Raw genomic sequence first — 19,728 nt, 5'->3', positions numbered from 1 at the left:
GTGCTACTGGTGTAAACCCATTTCTTAACCAGGTCTGCCTTCAGCAACTCGATGTTGTATGTCCTTAGCTGATGTCCTGTTAAATAAAAGCAGTTATGGCTTGTGTACAAGTATTCGACATTTGCCAGGCACTTCTATTAGATGCCCAGGTATTTGCACCATTTTGCATCTACTTCCATGAATGGCCAGTTCGTACCACTACAGCAGTGCCTAGCAAGTTCCTTTGCCATGCCTACACATAAGCCCAAACCGTTGGCGTTGCTAATGCTAGTTTATTTATGTGAACACCACTTTGAGACAAGGTAGAAAAGAGTGTGTGTGTGCGTGTGCGTAAAATCTTCTCGGTTTGTGTACGTCTGTGGGTTTAACTGAAATGTTCTCAGTGTTGTCACTTTTATGCGCCTCCGTGCAATCTGCCATTTTCGCTCCAATCGACTTTTTTTTTTTTTAAAGAGGGGCACGTGTACCTGAAATCACCTGTGCCCGTGTGTACCTCTCAACCGGTGTGAATACATCGGAAACCAGCGGCAGCGGTGCAGAGAGAAAGGGAAGTGGCGCGGAGGCTGCTGTCGCACTTCCAGACTGTGGCACAAGCAAGCACCGAGAAGAGTCCACGAGGCCCACCCCAGCATGCAGAAGGCATGACGATCTCCGCCCTCGACCTCAAAAGCCAACATTACTCTCATAATCCAGGACAGACCAATATGCAAAACCAAGCTTTTTTGTTTTATTAAACACTTCCGCAGTACAAAAATAAAATTGTAAAAAACAACAACCAGGAAAAATACATCTCAAGAATACATACAAATCTTAATTTGGCAAACAAAACAATAAAAAACAACACAAAAAGCGCTTGATATAATATTTGGCTTATGCATGAAGATGTCTTCGTTTTCACACAGGCGTCCTGTTTGTAGGAAGCACTCATCCTGGAGACACAGGAGCACTTCGAGGCGTCTCATGCATAGAGGCGCTCTCCTGCTATCGCACAGGGGCCCTCAGAAAAAGGAGGAGAAACAGCCACTCTATACAGACCCCTGCAATACTGTCTGCTGCAGAGTGCAAACAATTCATTCTAAAAGGACTCGGGTGATTTTGTGGGCTTAATTTACATATTTACATGTGGTCCAATGATATTCTCAAAGGTGCAACCCATGATTACTTTAATGTTTACAAATCTCCCCGACACATGATTTAAAGCTGTTTGTATAGGTTCATCTATAGTGGAGTTGGGTACAGGAGTTCAGATCATCAGTCCAACACATATGGTGCCCTTGCCAGGAAATGCTCAGGGGAATCGGAGAATAACCAGAGGCCGTCTCACCCAGGCAGGGGCAGTGCTCTGTTGCCAAACTCCCGCTCCCTGCCAAAGTGTCCCTTGCTCTGTACCCATGGGGAAATTCTATACAGGAGTGCCAATGTGTTTATATCGTGCTCTGTAAACTTCGCTGCCTCCAGAGCACAGAGGTTGTATAGGTGGCAAAGGGCAAAACTAGTATGCTTGAACGACAGCAGGCCCAGCACAGCTCATTAGGCAATACAGGCTAGAGCAGGGGGCACTAGCTGGCAGCAGACCCCTTTGCAGCAAGCAGAATTATTTTACTTATGCCCCCCCTCTGCCCACCCCCACCATGCGGCTTCCTTTCAGTGTGGTATGCCGGGAGGACAGCTCCACCCCTATTGCACCCCTTTCCCGGCAAGGATACTGCTAGTAGAGCTCATGCAAGTGGGGGGCTGGATCCGGTCAGGATGTGGGGGTCTGGTTTAGGTGGCACCATGGTTTCCACTGGTATAATGAAGGGGTGAAATGGGAGCACACGCACAGCTGTAATAGTGAGGCGATTGAGCCCGGGTGAGCTACCAGAGCCCGTGGAACCGCCCGCGCATAAGGTTCTCATTGTAGCTTGTAGGATGCTGCAAGCAAGGCGTAGCTGCGTGAGCTAGAAGCACTCCAGTGCGCATGACCGGAAGACACAAAGGGCCAGGACAAGAGCACTCAAATGTAGGCCATAAGCGAAGTCTCTCAGCAATTCGACTGGTGAGCATATTCATTCATGTCAGGCGTGAAAAGGGGGCTCGCGTGGGGCAGAAAAGGCCCTCTTGCTCCTCTGGCCCTGGTGGGATAGAGCGCCCTCGCACTTACAGGCATGGGCTTTTCCCTGTTTTACTGTAATGATGGAGTGGAGACTGGGTGATTTGCCTGGGATAGAGTGGCATTCTGGGGCATCGGACACGCGCACACGCTAGAAAGCCCCCCCACCCCCCCACCCTCTTTCCTCCCGACCCTTCCGCACTCAGCTCAGCTCTTGGCGGCGCAGCGCGTCCCGTCGCTGAGAGGCCGCGTGTACTCGGAGTTCCAGTCCCGCAGGAAGACGGCCTTCAGCTGCCCCTGAGCCGTGAGGGACGCAGCCACGCCAGACCCAGTCTGGTTGATGATGACACCGACGCCGGCAGTGTTGGAGAAGTAATCCTCTGACCAGTTGGAGGTTCCTATGATCGAAAAGAAGCAGAGGGTCTAAATGGATACCATACAACCTTCTGACATTGATCGCATGAGTGTGCATGCATGAGCAAAGGCATACGTCGCAACGTAGTCTATTGCAAGACCAGAGGTTTTCTATTATGCATGAACTGTACTGTAACTCACTTCCATCAAAGATACAAAGCAGTGTTTGGAAAGAAGTACAACCACCATTGAGACGTATTATTCATCTTAATAACAGAAGGCCACAACCTATGCAGAACGAGTTCAAGTGCAAACATTAGAAGACCTCTTCACAAAGACCACCTCCTCTAGCCAGCGGGAGAGAAGTATTGCTCGTCATTCTTCCAATTCATATGTGGCTCTGATAATACTAATGGGAATGTCGTGTGAAAGGTGTTCAACTCTACACCTGCTTTCATTGTGCTGTGACACAGACGCTTGCAGCATTCCAAACGTGATGGCGCGACACTTAGTTTCATTACTTTCCCACCTCTCTCCATTGTGTCTGAGCCCTCCCACTTTTAACCCCCCCACCCCGCACAAATGGGGCCCTGTCAGGTAGGGGGGGGGTTATGAGTAGGTGGAATAGTAAAGGTGGTCATAATAGAAAAGACATGGGCACCTGGATGGTTTTAAATAGTAAATGTGTATGTGCTTTAACTGTAAGGACTGATCTGACTGTACCATGTTACCCCACCAAGGGGGCACATCATGGAACACAGACTGTGAACAATGCACTGGTCTCACCTGCCAACGATAATGTTCAGTGCCGCGGAATGGGGAACCCATGCAGCTAGGAGGCACGGGCACTTAGGCTGGGGCAGAGGGGACATAAAGATTGGCATGGAGGGAACCCCCCACCCCCTTTTCTTCCCGCCTTTGTTTTCCCACACGCAGGCTATTCCCCCCCACCCCCCAGGTAGTGGTGGAAATGGAAAAAATGTGGTGGGGGATCCCTCAAGGTCTGGGTGGGGGCGGAGTTTGGGGGGCCGTGCTTGAGGAGGCGGAGCTGGAAGTTGACCTCCGATCAAAGGAAATGTTATGTTAAAGGTACTTATATAGCGCACCGTCACCAACGGAATTGGTCCCCAGGTGCTCTGGCGGATCTGTAAACAGGAAGGACGGGTAGGGTTAGTCAGGAGGAGGGGAGCAGGAGTCCAAAATAATAGTTTAAAACAGCGCAATTTCTTTATATATGAATTCCACTTTAAACCACTTCCATGGCACTGGTGAGGAGTTATTTCACTGGACTTTGTGGACAGCCATGTGGAAGGATGTGGCAGAGAAACCAGTTTGGAAGCAACTTTAGGGGCTGGTTGATTGTGAGTGAGTAGCTTCACAATGATTGTAATCCGTTTTTGGCCTGCTTCATGCACTTTTTTGGAGTGGTGTGTTTTTTCAATTTTTTTTATTATGTATTTAATCATTTATGTATTTATATTTTTTGGTGAGCACTGTGTGCTAATCTGGTGTCTGTCTAGTGTTTCTTTTGGCCTCTGAGACCGTTTCTCTGTGCTAGGCTGCATCCAAAGGGTGCAGTCTGTGGGGTGTAGTCCGTTGTTTGTGTCTGGCCTTTTTCCAGTCCCACCCTCTCCCTCCAACCCGCCCACCTCCCCTGATTGGTACGCCCAGCTGGTCATAACTGACCTTGACCTTCCCAGGGCAGCCGTCTGCCCGGCAGCCCCCGCGGCTAAGGACCCAAGGCAAAGGGCGGCTCCTACATTGGGAGCTCCAAGACATGTCTGCAGGTGTCCGCAGGAGAAGCCAGTGAAGCCATCATTCAACAGACACCAACAAAAACGGTGAGTGTGGCATGGGTGGGGTGTAGAGCAATTACTCTACTCCAGAAAGCCCTGCCACTCTACCTTACCTTTCCATAACGTAGACTGCCATAGACTTACGCCATGCATACTTGGAGAGATTTGTGAACACCAGCATAAATCTATTCATGGCTGGACTGTAAATGTTGCATTGCATCACACACTAACTTACTTGCCAATGTTAACTACTGCCACACCTAGAGAGAACTGTGAAGATTGCCCTGTGTCACATCTAGATAGGATTGTGAATGTTAGCATGTGACACACTTAGATGGAATTCTTAACTATAGCCTGCATCGCATCTAGATAGAAATGTGAATGTTAGCATACGCCACACTTAAATGAAACTGTGAATGTTACCAAGTGCCACACTTAGAGGGAATCGTGATCACTAGCCTGCCTCACATCTAGATAGGATATTGAAGATTAGCAAGTGCCACACTCAGATGGAATAGTGAATGATAGCAAGCATCACACCTAGACATAACTGCATGGACAGCAATCCCAATTAACCGATCCACTAACAATTTCACCCCTCTGCATATACCTCTCAAACTCTATCCAAACACAACCACAAGCCTACAATACAGCAATCCGCACAAACTTCACTGCACTGCAACAACAAAACAAACCACACATGACTTGCACAACAGCACACGACGACTACTGACCGTAAAACACCCCAAGCCCAGTCAACGGACCCACTGGGCTGAGGCTCCCAGCAGCACATCACTGTTCTCTTGCACTTTTCCAGCTTATTTCCACTAACTCACCACCCTTCCCTTTTTCAGAGCCGCAAGAGCGCCAGGGGACCACTTTGGTGGTGATAGTGTGCGGTACAAATATCCTTTAACATTAACATTAACTGTGCGGATAATAGTTTTGACCAATGTTGCTGAGTAAATATCATTTAAAATACACAATTTGCCTCCCATTTTATTAAAAAAAAAATGAATACCTCCCCATTGGGTACAATTCAAACAGGGTGATTTCTGTTCGCCAGAAGCAACGTTTTATTTTACTTGAACCGTATCCGCACAGCTCCTGCAGCTCCCCTCTGAGAGCAGTTGGTTGGCTGCGTTGTATGTCATTGTTTTTTTTTTTTTTACATTTTTTAGCGGTTTTTTACAAACCTTTAAAATGGATGTTCCAATGTTAATAGGGCTATTTATTTATCATGCAATGTTTTTGGATACCTGTATATTTATTTATTTATGCAAGGTTTGTTGGATACAAGCATCCGACAAACCTTGCATAAATAAATAAACCGGGTCGTGGCTGAGGACTGCAACTTCCACTGATGACCCCTCAGACGGGGTCACCAGAGGAAGTTACAGCTTGCTTGTCCCGCAGCTGTGACCTGGATCAAAGTCCTGTAGGAGGGCAGAGCAGCTCAGCAGCTCATTGCCGCCATGAGCGCTCTGCCGTCGCGGGCGTTTTTTGTTTTTTCCTAATTTTTTTTCTCCATGTAACCCAGCGAAGAACATGGGTTTGGGGTTTGTGGTGGCTGACTCTGACTGGATCCCGAGATCCGGCTACACATCCGGTGTCGGATCTCGGATCCGGCGAGAACCAGCTAAATGACCAGCACTGCCACAGGTAGAAATCACACAGGGTTGTAGCTGCCACCAACTAGACAGGAAACACGTCACACCAGGGTGCCAAATGGGTCCGACCTGCCAACAGCCAGCAACAGGGTCAGGCAGGGACAGTTGTGGAAATGGAAAACATTTGGAGGGGGATCCCATGGGCTGTGGCGGAGTTTGGATGAGGGGCAGAGTTCATAGGGGGCAGGGCTGCCAGTTGAAATCTGATGAATGGAAATGTTCGAAATAATAGTTTTTAAAAAACGAAATTTCTTTTATTGCTTGGAAAGTACACAAACCATAGCTACTATGGGGTGTGTACTGTACTGTGCATGTGTAATGTCTTGACAACCCAAACTAAAAATGCCAGAATCAGAATACATTTGGGAAAGGCAATTATCACCGAGGCATGCGAAGCTGGGGGCTCGGTGATCATTGCGTTTTCCAAATGGGTTCTGCTTTATGCTCAATCACAGGGTATTTGACCCTCTGCGTACCCTGGGGCTCGCCCCAGTAATGTCATCTGCTCTGTGCGAGCACGTGCTGCACACAGGCTGTGGACGCAGTGCGCTCACACAGAGCAGATTAGCTCACCGATGCGAGCCCCCAGGTTCGGCGAGGGTCTGCCTTGGCTGATGGATCATGCTGCCTGTGACATAGGTAGGGGGCGGAGCCAGAAGAGCGTTAATGGTGCCAATGTGCTGTTTGCAGGTCCGTCCCCCACTTCATACCGTTAACACATCGAGCGTTTATTGTTCTGTCTTCTTTCAAATGCGCTTTATGGGCACGGAGGAAGGGTCAAACAAAAGAGGAAAGGTTTGTCACACCGAAATATGGATGTCGTCGGCCGGTGAGGGCAACCAGGCCCACAGCCAAATGCCATGTTTTACAAATAAAAAGGGAGGCAGCTAGAGCCGATCTCCATTCCTGCTTAGCACACCGAACAGAGCGCTAAAGTAATAACGTGACGCAGGAGCCAACTTTCTTTACCCAAATTCACCCGGAATACAGACATAGAACAAGAGCGGAAGAAACAGAGCAGAACAAGACAACAAACGTTGTAAAGTCGTGGGAAGATAGCGGCCTTGTATTGCCAACACTAAAGCCAAGGTCTCATTCACCGGTAAGGGCAAAACCCAACGGGTAGGTTTTGTGGGGGAGCGAGCAATAGTTGCCATCTCTGCTCCGCAGCTTATGTACTTACCTGGTAAAGATTTTAGAAGGGAATTAAAAGAAGAAACGGATAGTTACAAGTGACAGTTCAAAAGGGGAAGAAAATAAGAGGAAGATAAAAAAAACGGAGAAAAAGGGAAAAAAAGAGGAGAGAAAAAGATTAGTGCTCTCTGGAGGCTGCGGCCCTGAGCAGTCCGAGTGAAGAAATGCCCCAGCCCGGAGTTCGGTGCCCGGGGTCCCGTGAGTGGGGCGAGCACGGGGCGTGGCATGGCCAGACAGGCAATAGCCCACCCGTTAACGGTCGCCGATGCCTCCGCGCGGACTCAGGATTGTATCTTTGTTAATGCGGCAACAGGTAAGAACGATCGCTCCTGTTAGAGAACGAATAGGATGTTAGCGACTTTCTTTCAAGCTTCATTCCTCCAGCCTCCATCTAAACTACATTTCTATTATTTTGCTTCAGCTTTTATGCTTGGGTATCGATCAGCTGCTGTGCCCATACACAGCTGAATCTGCAGGAAACGTCTAAACATGGTTTTCCGGACTCCACACCCGGATGATTTCTTTAACACGGCAGAACATACTCTTTCCGTTATTTAGGTACGTTTATATTACACTAGATTATTTTACTTTTTTCCTCGATATTTTACTTACCTATTCTTCACCTCTTTAATATATGTTATCCCCATTTTCCTCTATTGTCTTACTTGCAGATCTCTGCTTTACTACTATAACCCTTTTGGAAACCACGAGCCATTTCAACAGTCGCCCATGGCTTCTTGTGATTAGCTTGAACGCTAATCTCCTTTTCACGGAACTCGTATACAGTATTAAACAGTGTAAGTTTTGTATACCTGGCGGACCGACCTTTCGCGCAACAGTTGCTTTGCACTTATTTAGGGACACAGCTTTCCCTTCCATTGGGATCTAGTGCACATTTTCTATCAATATTACCCTATGAGTTATCATAGGCTACCGCAGAACATTCTTTTCCACGCTAAAAACGTAGGTACACACCACTTCTTAATACCAGTGCCCTTTCCACCCCCATGTTTTACAGAATGAACTAGCTCCTGCTGATTCATCGATTGATGGACATCACGCATACTCTGAAGCAGCTTTCTGCACTTGGTATATGCATTACCCCCGCTCCTTTCAGGAGGTGATCGATGTTGTGCCTACATTGTCTCTAACTTACACCACCAGGTAATTTGAACCATCTACAACTATTTCTGTTTTACCTGTTAATCATTATTTGGGTTGACGGGCAGTTGGTTTCACAGGATCCCTCGCCACCTAAGCCTAATGCCCCCCCCCCCTTTTTTTAGGGGACATTATTTATGTACCATGCACTAATTATGTTGGTTTAAAGATTTAATTTGTGGTCATTATAATTCAATGTTATGCAAATTGATGTGCATGGGACTATGTGTTCAGTATCTATGTTCTAATTTCGAAAAAAGTGTCATACTTGAGTCTCTAGTTTAGAATGTTTTCGATAGGGTATTAATGTATAATATAGTTTGCCAAATTCACCTGTGTATAATCTATATATATTTGTTTATAGTCTTTTTATGCCTAAAACGAAGAGGTGTTCATCCTCGAAACGCGTCGCCAATTGAAATCAGGCGACTGGCAACATTTCTTCGAATTGTTTCTTTCCTGTTGTAATAATATGTTTGTTCTTGTCTTTATATTTAAGCTGTAATCTAAAACAAAATATATATACCTTTGGGTTTTACAAAACTTGTTTATGGTTTATTATCATTATTTACATACAGTGATTATTATCCTTAGATCAAAGTAGTTGATTTTTCCAACACATAATAGTGTGCAGGGGACGGGAAGGTTCAATGTTTGAACCTTCTCCTTCTTTGTTATTTGTGGAGGTCTTGTGCCAGGGTCTCAGTGCCTCCCCCGCACCTTAAACTAAATAGCAATTTTTTTTCACTATCCTTAAAAGTTCATTACACTAGGAGTGCACCAATTTTGTTGTTTTTTTGTGTTTTATTTTTAATAGCCCGTCCGGGGCCAGACAAGGCAGACCAGAAAGCATGTGCAGCACAGTGAAATGAAACCCCAGCACGGGCCACCGGGCCAGACGGGGCGGGTGGAGAGGATGTGTGACCTTGGTGACTGAGCGGCACGCATGGGGCTACTGTAGTCGCAGAGGAGCCTGAGAGGCATCCGCTCTCTGCAGGGCCAGACAGGGTGGGTGTCACAAGAAGAACTTACCTGGAGCCCCAGCCAACATGTCCTACTCAGCTGGGGCTCTCCGTTGTCATAGACTCTGCCCAGCCAGGCAGAGCCTGGTTAGAGCTCAATCAGGGAAGGCACCTTTGCGAAAGCAATCACCACTGCAGAGGAAAAAAGGGCAAGGATAGCCTGAAGATTAAAGAGGTAACCCCACAGAGGATACGAGGGCTATACAAGCCCATCAACATCAGCACCACCGAGGAAATTAAGGGACTCACTAACCCATAAGGAAGTAAGGAAGGACATTAGGGGGTGCACAAGCTACATTGACAACACCACTGTGAGGAAAATAAGGGTTGCTCAAGCTACATGAGTAATGCCAGTGTGCTTCGTTAACACCGTGAAGAAAAGAGTGTGTGCACTCTCCACAAGGCCCTGCCCCAAACAGCAGGGTGGTTACACATGTGACAGCCACCCGCAGCAGAACAGGTATACATTTTGAAGTTGCAACTACAAGAAGACTGGACGGTATAAGTGTGGAGAACTGCACAAGAGGCTACTGTACTTGGGTCACTATATCTGAGAAATAATTAACAGATTGGGACTGTGACTAGAAGGTAACGGCAGACAGCAGCAGCCAAGGTTAAAATTAAGTGTAAGGGGCATGAGAAAATGGGAGCCCAGAGAAAGTGAGATTAGATACCTGCCTAAAGTGCAACTGAGGAGAGGTTTGTCAAAAAGCAGTATCTACTATCCTCATTATGCAATTGACAACCAATAAGTGGGACTTTGAAAGGGGGGCACACATTGAATATTAGAAAGACTAAACATTTAAACCTATTAAACAGGTAATCTAAAAGTCCGAAAGGGTCAAAAACTCCCCCCAGTTGTACTACGCCTTATTTAAAGTATGAACCCAGGACTGTGGCCCATCTCCTGTAGTAACATTTTAATGGCAGGTTGCCCAGCCCCTCACCTCACCAGTAGGTCTGGGACAGTGGGGTGGTCCTACTGTGACCCGTTACTAGCCCAGGGTAAGATTAAAGTGGGCACACCTGGGCTAGGACCATAAAACCAAAGTTATACACTGTTTGTGGGCGGCTGACCACATTTCAGGGCACCAGTGTGAGGAGGTGGGCCAGAACAAGACCGCTCCGGCAAGACATGTCTTGACGTAGCGTTGCCCTGTCCCTAGACCCAGGGGCTTGCCCATGACACTCACGGCTCTGCTCCAAAGCCTCTTTATCGCACAGAGGTGCAACCTGCACTTCAACGAGCAGGAGGCTTTCAGAAGAGACTGCAGCACTGCCGAATCTTCTGAAATCCGTCTGATCGTTGAAGCGTGGGTTGCTTGTGCGTGTGATAAGGAGGCTTCAAAACAGGATATTTGTAGCGAGATCTATCATGAAGCTGAAATATCACATGCACGAGCAACCCACAGTTCAACAAGTAGACTCGGCACGGAAACTGAATACATAAACAGCCAAAACCTGACATACTTGTTGCAGCTGTCCAAACTGGTATACATGCCCTGCAATGTGCAGCCATTTTTTTCGTAGGTTGAGAAGTGCGACCAATCAAAGCTGCAGAGCCCAGCTTCCATTATTCGCTCAGAAGGGTTTCTTACTGAATCACTATAAGACATGTTTCAAATCAAAAATGGTGGACATTCTTATGTTCCCATAATGCTCTTTGCTTTCATGCAAATCGCCAGTATTGGGTTCTATGAAGTGATACTGTATTGTATGACTTGGCCTGGGGCCACGCCCCTCGGCCCCTTCTACCCATGACCCTACCCCTCACAGGATGAGGGGGTTCCCCCAGGAAATGTTTGTATTTCCAGCACAGGATGGGCCTATGCTTTACCGAATTCGACCTTTGCACCCTCTGCTGCTAGAGTAGTATGTGTGGAGAAAGTGCCTGTCCTCGGATGGTTGACGGTATGTAGAAAATATTTGCTGGCTGGACACTCGGCAGTACAGGGAGGCTCATTCTACCAAAAATGTTAATGCTTGCAGAGGGCCACCAACTTTAGCATTGTGTGCTATTGGGTCCCCTGCATGTCATTTTCAAATATTTACAAAATAGAGTTTAAAAGTAAAACCAGGAGAAATGTCCTTCATTCTTCCCTTTTAACCCCAGTTTTGTAAAAAATAAATAAAATGTGAAAGCTGCCTGAAAATTGCACTTTGCAGACAGCATTTTCAATGAATTCCTATGTAATCTGCTTGCTCTCATCAGGTGCTAAAAGCAGGTGGACTCCATAGGAATCCATTGATTTAATGCCTTCATGAAGATCTCATGCAGGCATTAACCCAAGTTCTCTTCGGAGTTGGGACGGAAAGCACAGACAGATGTTGATTTTGCCCTTCCTTTCATGCTCATTCTCGGTTTAGTCATAATGTAGAAAAAAAATGTCGACTTATAAAAATGTAGAAAAAAAAATGTAGAAAACAATAATGTCGAAAAACTATACATATAATGAAAAGTCAATTTTTAGAAAAAAAAATGTTGAAAAAGAATGTCAATTAGCACTATCAATAAATAAATAAACAAGAAGAGTATCATTTACTAGGGGGGTCCCCCCCAAACCCCCTCACCCAACACCCCCCGGCCAACCCCCCACCCCCCTCATACTCAACACATTTTAATTATATATTTATTTATTCAAAAAAATTCTAAAAAATGTAGAAAAAATTCGACATTGTTTTCTAAAAAAAAAAAAAAAAAATATCGACATTTTGACTTTCTACATTATTGCATTCTACATTATGACTGACCACCCTCATTCTCAGCCCAGAAAGGGCCCTACAATGCTCTGGAGTGCAAAAGCAAGGCGTAAATGGAAAACGCCTTGATTTTATGCCTTATTTTTGCTCTTTATACAATGTAAAATGACCGCTCCCTCCTACCCCCCTGTGCAACCTATTACTTTTGCAGAAGCTAACATTTCCTTACCGGACAGCTCAGCTTCTCATCCAGAGAGCTCAAATTTCCCCTTGCCATGCACGAGGCCACCCATTTGCCTCCCCCGCCCCTTGAAATCTGGGATTTTTCTGTCTCATTTTAAATTTAGGAAAACGAAGTCCCAGAATTCCAAGGGAAAAAACAGGGCTGGATGGCCTCATACATGGAAAAGTGAAACGGGTCTCCCCGGATTGTTTCAAAATCTTCCTCGAGTGTACAAGTGTTGGAATGAGTCCCCTTTAGAGCGGCACCTCCAACAGTGGGCACGAAATAAATACTTTTCTTTTTTAGTTGCCAGTTATTTATTATTGCTGGTCATTGGAGTGCCTGGCAGGAAGAAAAAACAAGGGCAAATAGAAACCAGCAAGTCTGCAAAAGAACAAGCATGCAGTAGTCGCACAGAAAACAAAACCAATAGAAGTCCTGCTGCCAGTTGAACAAATTCAGGCTTGCTTTGCCCAAATATTGGCATATCGCCCGTATTTGCTGAGGTAAGAACACACATGAGATGGCTTTTCCTCAAAATTCCAGCATTTGCCCCTTAAGTATTCACCTCTAATGGCTTTGTCCAAATGGCTCAGAATTTTCCCTTGTAAAGTCATACTCTTGATGGCTTCCTCCCACCCCTAAAACGACAACATTTGCCCCTGGAAGGACATACCTGTGATGGTTTTGCCCAAACATGCCAGCATTTGTCCATACAAGAATACGCAACCCATTACATTAGGCATAGACATAGTAGAATGACTTCCATTCACATCAGTCAATCAAAACCTTTCTTTCATGTCTATGCTTAATGTAATACTGTGCAAACCCGACCTTGCACATGTTTTTCAGCAATCAAAGGTATTTACTACCTATATGTTTTGTAAAAGTATTAAGTATTCTGCCATATTATAGCAAATTCTGAGATGGCAACATCACAAAATGTGCTATCATTTAACAGAATACTTAAATAACGCGTGTATACTTGCTAAATACCCTTGAATGCTGGAAAACAAGTGCAAGTTAGGGTTTGTTCAGATTTACTCTAAGCGTAAATATAGTATAAAGACTTCCGTACCCGGTGAAGAACGGGAAGTCACGTAATAGGGTTCAAACACCCCCCCGCCCCCTTACCTGCCCCTCCCTCCATGCCCAGGGGGCACAGCAGCTCCCACAGTGTCTCCCCAGCGGGCTCGCTGCCTCCTCACCAATGGGATCTCTCCGTACATAGGATTCAATAGTAGATGCGATTTTACCATTAAATCCAATGTCTGAGAAGTTTTCATCAGGGGAAGAAAACCGTTGGGAACAACAAGGCTTAATAGCTTTGCTGTTGGCACTAAATATAAAGTGAATAAAGCATTGGAGAGTACTTTGGGCAGATCAGCACACAATGGCATGGGTCTGTTTTGCATTTGGTTTGCTGTACTGGTCATCACTTTCTTTTTCAAATCAAGCAACAACATGCTTTCCGTCTAAATTGTGTGTTGCAGGTGCGATGTGGTCACGTGGCGCGATGCAACGTTCTGCCGTCGCAGATGTTACATTAATAAAGTGGGCGGTGCCGCACCATGGCAGTGCGTGCCGGGAGCCCCATACGGTAGGACCTAGGACCAGGGACGGGTGGGGCAAGGCCTGCATGCAAGGGTACCAGGGCAACAGAGCATACAACATTGGCGACGAGGATGCAGCTCAGCAGGGGGAAGGTATTCTGACAGTGATTTAATCTCCGTCAACCTGATCTGACGCCTGTCCGATGCGTCATTCATCGCGGTGAGGCAAACGCTGCCATATTGTGACCCAACGGCAGCTGTTCGCCTTGTGGGTCATTTTTGGAACCCACAAGGGCCAAGGGCTATGAATGAGGGGGGGACTGGTAAAATGATGACCGCTGAATAGGTTGTGATAAGGAACATTCAAATGTGGGGTGGACAAATGATGTCTGTGGTGAGAAAGGACAACTAGGAAAAGAAAAAAAGAATGACACCAAAAGAGTAATGATGTATGAGATGTGAAGAGAAGCATTAATTGACTGAAAAGGAGGAATGACCACTGCAGAATGACTGTAGCGAAGAAAATCACCAGGACTTTAAGTGGGCTGGGGCAGTGCCCTCTCAGTCTCCAAAAAGTACTCCTGAGTTCGAGCTTCCCCCACTGGCTCTATTTCAACTAGAGCCTTTGTAAGCAGTTTTCGTCTCAGTTAGAAAAGTGGATGCATAGTTATCATTCCTTTTAATGCACACTGCACTCCTTTTGTTTCTTAATCCGAGGTGCCGACCCCTGCAGGCAGCCCTTTCACAATTCAGCATCGACCATCTCTGTTGGGTGGGGATGGCTGCGCATTGAAAGGTCACCTCGTGGGTGCCAGTGCTGCAGAGCTAGAGACAAAAGGAAAGGGGAGCAGCAAAATGAAGGATAGCAGTGCCCCGCCTCTCCAACTAAACCGCAATTTTCTTCTGAAAAAAATCGGCGACGCACATTCCTGCCCCAAAGTACTTGGGCCTCACCCCTTGTTAGAGCCCCTCTCGATTTTGCATCTCACTTAAAGAACTGACAACTAGTGTCTGAGAGGGATGAATGAATAACAAAGATGTGTGAGGAGGGCGAATACTGCCCTTTAATGTAGAATTGAGTGAGGAGTGCTGAGCAGGGTTAATGAGGAGTGTAGTGCAAAGAAGACCGAGGAGTGAGACGGGCCAATGAGAAGGGGTAGAAAATTGGCGGTCCTAAAATGGATACTGTACATGAGAATGTTGCAGCATTTGGACAGTGTTAAATGAACACTTAATCTAATAACAAGGGTGTGACAAACCAGAAGAGAAGTGCTGCAAGGTAGGCCCAGTCACAAAGCCAAGGGGTTCCCACAAAAAAGCTTAACACCAGAAGTATAGTTCAGCCAGGTGAATTAGAGAAATTACAAATACAGGTTGGTTTCCAAAGCTTAAATATTTGCACCCATAAGGATTTCTTGTGGCCTCACCCAATCTCAGTGTTGGGGTGGTGCATGTCTTTTCCCACCTTCCCACTTTCTTGGTGGTGTCTGTAGTGACATGTGTGGTGGCTAGAAATGCCACCACCTCTCAGGCCTGGAGTGGGGCTCACTTGCTTGGTCCACGAAACAGTGTTGGAGCAGAGCAAGCCACTCACAAATTCCCAGAGCAGTAAGCAGAGCGGAAGCTTCCGCCAAGTTTGGCCTGGCTTTCCCGTAGGCCTCTCACTACATTCCTTTCCCAGGGTCCTGGTTCTCCGGCCCACCAGTCTCCCTTTTTTCTCAACGCAACACAGCATGCTCTTAATTAGGGGTCATTTCTCTTTGCTTGTGTAGACCCCTTCACCACCTCCATGGATCCACTATATTCAATGGGTTTTAGGCATGAACTGTTAATCATGTTCGGATTAGATCATCTCAGGCAGCACCCAAGGCTCCGGCCACCCAAGAGGCTTTGGCTTCCCAGGTACTGTGGAAAGCGCCAACATAGCCTCGGCCTGGGACACCATGCATACGTGGGAGAGCAATGCCCCATAGAACAAGAATATTCAGCAATTATCCACCCATCTCCTCACTTGAAAGACTCTACACGCAGCAACTTGCATGTGTGTATTCTGATGCTCGTGTGTGAGAAGGCAAAGTCCTCGACCTTGTCTGTAGGGGTGGAGAACCCGTTTTTATGGGATGTGGGAGGTACAGGGAGGAATCCAGAGACAGCCATAGACATGGGGGCGAACCCAGCAAATAGGACACAAATGCCTGTTCCTGCCCACTTCTGAGCCACTCTGAGTCTTTGCGAAACCGTATCACCAGGCTACACCAGTGTCTTCTCTCGATTAAGGGTGTCACGGTATTAGTTTTATGACGGTATGATAACCTTCTTGCCAAATTATGGTATATCATGGTTATCGCGGTATAGCAGGTGGAGTTAACTAATCTTAACAAATATTTTCTAAAAGGTCATAAATTGTCAGATTTATCATCGCAAACAAAATCAGGAACCCAGTGCCAGAATTGGGCTTTTCAACATACTTTCCACTGAAATGCCACCCCTTGCTTCCACCAAACACACGTGTGGAGGGGGGGGGGGGCCTGCTGCGACTGGCAAAGCAAACTGAATAGCTCTTCTGAAGTGGTCATTTAGGCTTTTTGCTCCCCCACTGGCGAAGATGCACATGTTGCCATCTTGATAATCTGCATGCCACAGATCAATGGAGGCTGATGGTAGTGTGTACACACACACACACACACACTTTAGTTTACAGCCTTTAGTTTACTTGCGGGCCAAAAGGTGTTCAGTAATCACGGACATGTTACCCTTTGTTATGGCAGCAGGGAATACCCAGAGAGCTGAGTGAATTTAGCAGCGTGACTTATTATATGTAAATTCAATGATGGAACCAGGAAAATCCCTCATTGTCATATGTTTAGCAAACATTATCCATTATAAATATATAAACCCCAAAGCCGCCATCCCAAAGTAAACCCTTTTCCTTCTTGGCACTGTATTTATTCTTCCTAACATATTGAATTTATGTCAGGCACGTGTGGTTTATGAAATGGCATTAAAAACTGCTCCAACTAAAACTACTTGGCAGACGGCACATCCAACAGTGCTTACTGCAGCCTTACCAAATCAGATTGAAAAGCACACTTAACGGTATAAACGGTATTAACGGTATAAACAATGTGACGGTTATTATTGTTCAATTAAGTGGTTCACGGTATCTTTAACGGTATACCGTTATACCGTTACATCCCTACTCTCGATTTCAGATATAGCCAACAATGACAAAAGAGAAGACAAATCCGAAAACCTAAGATAAACTGCCCGCACGAACAACACTACTGAGTCAACCTCGGCACCACAGAGACCCGATCACCACTGCAGCTCTGCGGAGGAGAGACACCGGCTGCAGGCATGCACTACCAGAGACCAGGATTCCACGAGCTAAACCAGCAGAGCCTGCCAGCAATCTCGCACTTGGAAGAGATGGACGACTAGACCACCATGTAATAAAATAAGAAATGTTCCCCAAACTTACGAACCCCATCCACATCAGTGGGCACCACAACACAACCTAGAACGTTGATCTTCCAACACCACCAAGTCCATCAAGCCCGCAGGAAGAACATGGGCAGGGCTAAGCCCCAACTTCACAGAATTTCCCTGCTCATACACACTCGAGCGAAAAGTATGACGCAGATTCTTTAGGGAAGAGTGGCCAAACAGCACAGAGTGAAGGAGATAGAAAACGAAGTGTGGGTGTATCGGGTGAGGTTAGAGGTCGAAGGAGAGAGCAGCGTTTTCTGGGGAAGAGTTGTGGAGCAGGTGAGGCATTGGCTTAGGAGTGATAGTGGTTCTTCAGTGTGAGTGTATGTGTTTGTTAGACAAGTGCATATAGAGGCTAGTGTAAGGTGTGAATGTGAGAATACGGGTAGAGGGTGAATGGGGGATGGCTAAGTAGCAATGTGAAAGGAAGAATGGTAGTGTGGAAGGAGATGGAGCAGTATGGGAGGAGGAGAAGTAGAGTTGGAGGGGTAGTGGTAGAAGTGGGAACACAATTAACATCAAAGGGTAAAGGCAGGAGGAGTTAAACATCTTAGGCACAGAGACTTGGTGGGAGGAGTCAGGGGAGAGGAAGATGCCACAGTAGAAGGGTAAGGTGACCGTGGGCATTATTGAAACCATTTGAATCCCACAGAGCAAGTGCAAGACACTATCCGATACCTAATCAGAATTTGGTGAGAGTAGGGAAAGTTAGGGAGTCCCTGCAGGAGTTAGTTGGCCTGCATTTGTAGAACCATCATTAGTCAAAGACAGATCTTAGACAGTAGGGGGTGAACAATTGGTAGCACTGCCTACGTCCCACAAAGGTCTCACTAAAACCCCTTGAACTGCCCTTGAGACTCTTTCTGTGGCATCTGTGAGACATGTGGATTTTTGACTGCTTTGGGGTAATCTAGTTTCACTGGCCTACCCAGGCCAGGGCTTATTCCAATTCCACAATGGTTTTGTTTAGTTCTGCTAACCGAGGATTCCCATATGTTAGGTCCTATTAAAGGGATATCAGAATGTTGTGTCTTGACATGGGGAACCATTGCTTCCTGTTGGTGGATTGGTAGGAGTAGCTGGAAGACCATCATGCTGCCGCGGGTGGATTTTCCAGTAAACTCCCTTGGCGGCCCCACCATCCAACCGAACAAAAGGGGATCTGTCACAGAACACACAGCTATGCCTAAAGAAAGCATGGAGAGGAGCTGCTTCCTTTGTTGCTGAAGAAAGGATCATGGTGGGGCGGGACTCTCCATTGCACATTCAACTATTCTTAAATTATCCTTCCTAATCACTCGCATCTGATGGCAATGCCTGTATAAAAAACAAAGGAAAATAAGTGTCATGGGCTCTAAAATATCATGCACCAGCTTGCATTTCAAATTGGGAGGCACGGGTAACCTGTTTGACCCAAAGTGCCTTCAGCACGCCCACATCCTCATAGCATGTTCCCTTCATTGTCCATTACAGTGTGCCAATCTGTGAGATCATTGCGGAAATAAAAGACCGATTTTCTTTTTCACACATTTCCCCACAATTATATGCAGGGTTAGACCCCCACAACCCCTCCCCATACTGCCCGTGTATTTTTTATTACCATAACCGCCCCCAACCCACATATAATTGCAGGGAAATGTGCGTTTTGCAATTCGGTATTTTTGTATTCTGCATTTTCGTTGGCGCAGTGATAACATGATACGATCACAGGTCATCGGTTCAGCTGTGTATCTTCCCCTTAAACACCGATAATGCAGACATTTTCGATAGAAAGGAAGGAGAAAGTGGCACTTATTGTGGCATTAAACCACATTAGTGGACAGGACATAAGCCTCAGGCCCTGGAGCTCAAAGAATTTTGTTGGAGCCAAATGTACAAAAGTGATCACTGCACATCCAAATGTTCACCTCTCATGGCAAAGCATTAACATATTTGAAAGGTTTTCTCCCCTAAGGTTTCACCAGGCTTCATGAGGCCAAGCTTGATCTTCCAGCTGTTTTAAACAAGGTGCTTTCTGTCCGCCAACAAAGGGCAGGGTAGCATTTTGTTTTTCACTACTATAGGGCACAAGGCTCTTTTCCCATGAGGAGTCTACTGGGAAGGGAAGCAGCAACGGAACAAAAGCCATGCCCATTGTTAGGAAGTTTTTCAGAATCACCGCTGGTGTGGGGCATTGGCATCGCTAGAAAGCAATATTAGGGAGGGCCAAACTAGAGGGCACAAATAAAACAGAGGGGGGGGGGGGGTATTGGGATGGCGATACATTAAATATGGATCGACAGACCAAACTGGTTTAAGCAAACATATATTTGACCAAACTGGTAAAAAAAGTGACATTATGCAAGTTCAGAGTAGGTCAAGACAATGGGCCTCATTACGATCGTGGCGGTCCGGAAATAACGGTGGCGGTAAACCCGCCGCCACCGTTGTTTCCGGACCGCCTGATCCCGACCCCTGCAGGCGGGAGGTGATGT

General features: G+C 46.4%; 1 protein-coding gene across 2 annotated transcripts in view; it reads right to left on the bottom strand.

The window, feature by feature from the left end:
* Nucleotides 1-705: 705 nt before the first annotated feature.
* Nucleotides 706-19,728, bottom strand: part of LOC138567224 (5'-3' exonuclease PLD3-like) — a 323,411-nt gene continuing 304,388 nt past the window's right edge. Inside the window, exon 13 of one of the 2 annotated variants that reach the window (XM_069645213.1) lies at nucleotides 706-2,490. In XM_069645213.1, coding sequence (XP_069501314.1) covers nucleotides 2,300-2,490 — 191 coding nt within the window. In that variant the 3' untranslated portion in view covers nucleotides 706-2,299. The remainder of the gene's footprint in view (nucleotides 2,491-19,728) is intronic. The other variant, XM_069645212.1, reaches the window with a different exon arrangement.

The sequence above is a fragment of the Ambystoma mexicanum genome, chromosome 2p, assembly GCF_040938575.1.
Source record: "Ambystoma mexicanum isolate Mex_15411 chromosome 2p, UKY_AmexF1_1, whole genome shotgun sequence".
NCBI classification, from domain to species: Eukaryota; Metazoa; Chordata; class Amphibia; order Caudata; family Ambystomatidae; genus Ambystoma; species Ambystoma mexicanum.
Note: the sequence above shows the minus strand (reverse complement) of the source record. Positions and strands in the feature narration are given on the sequence as shown.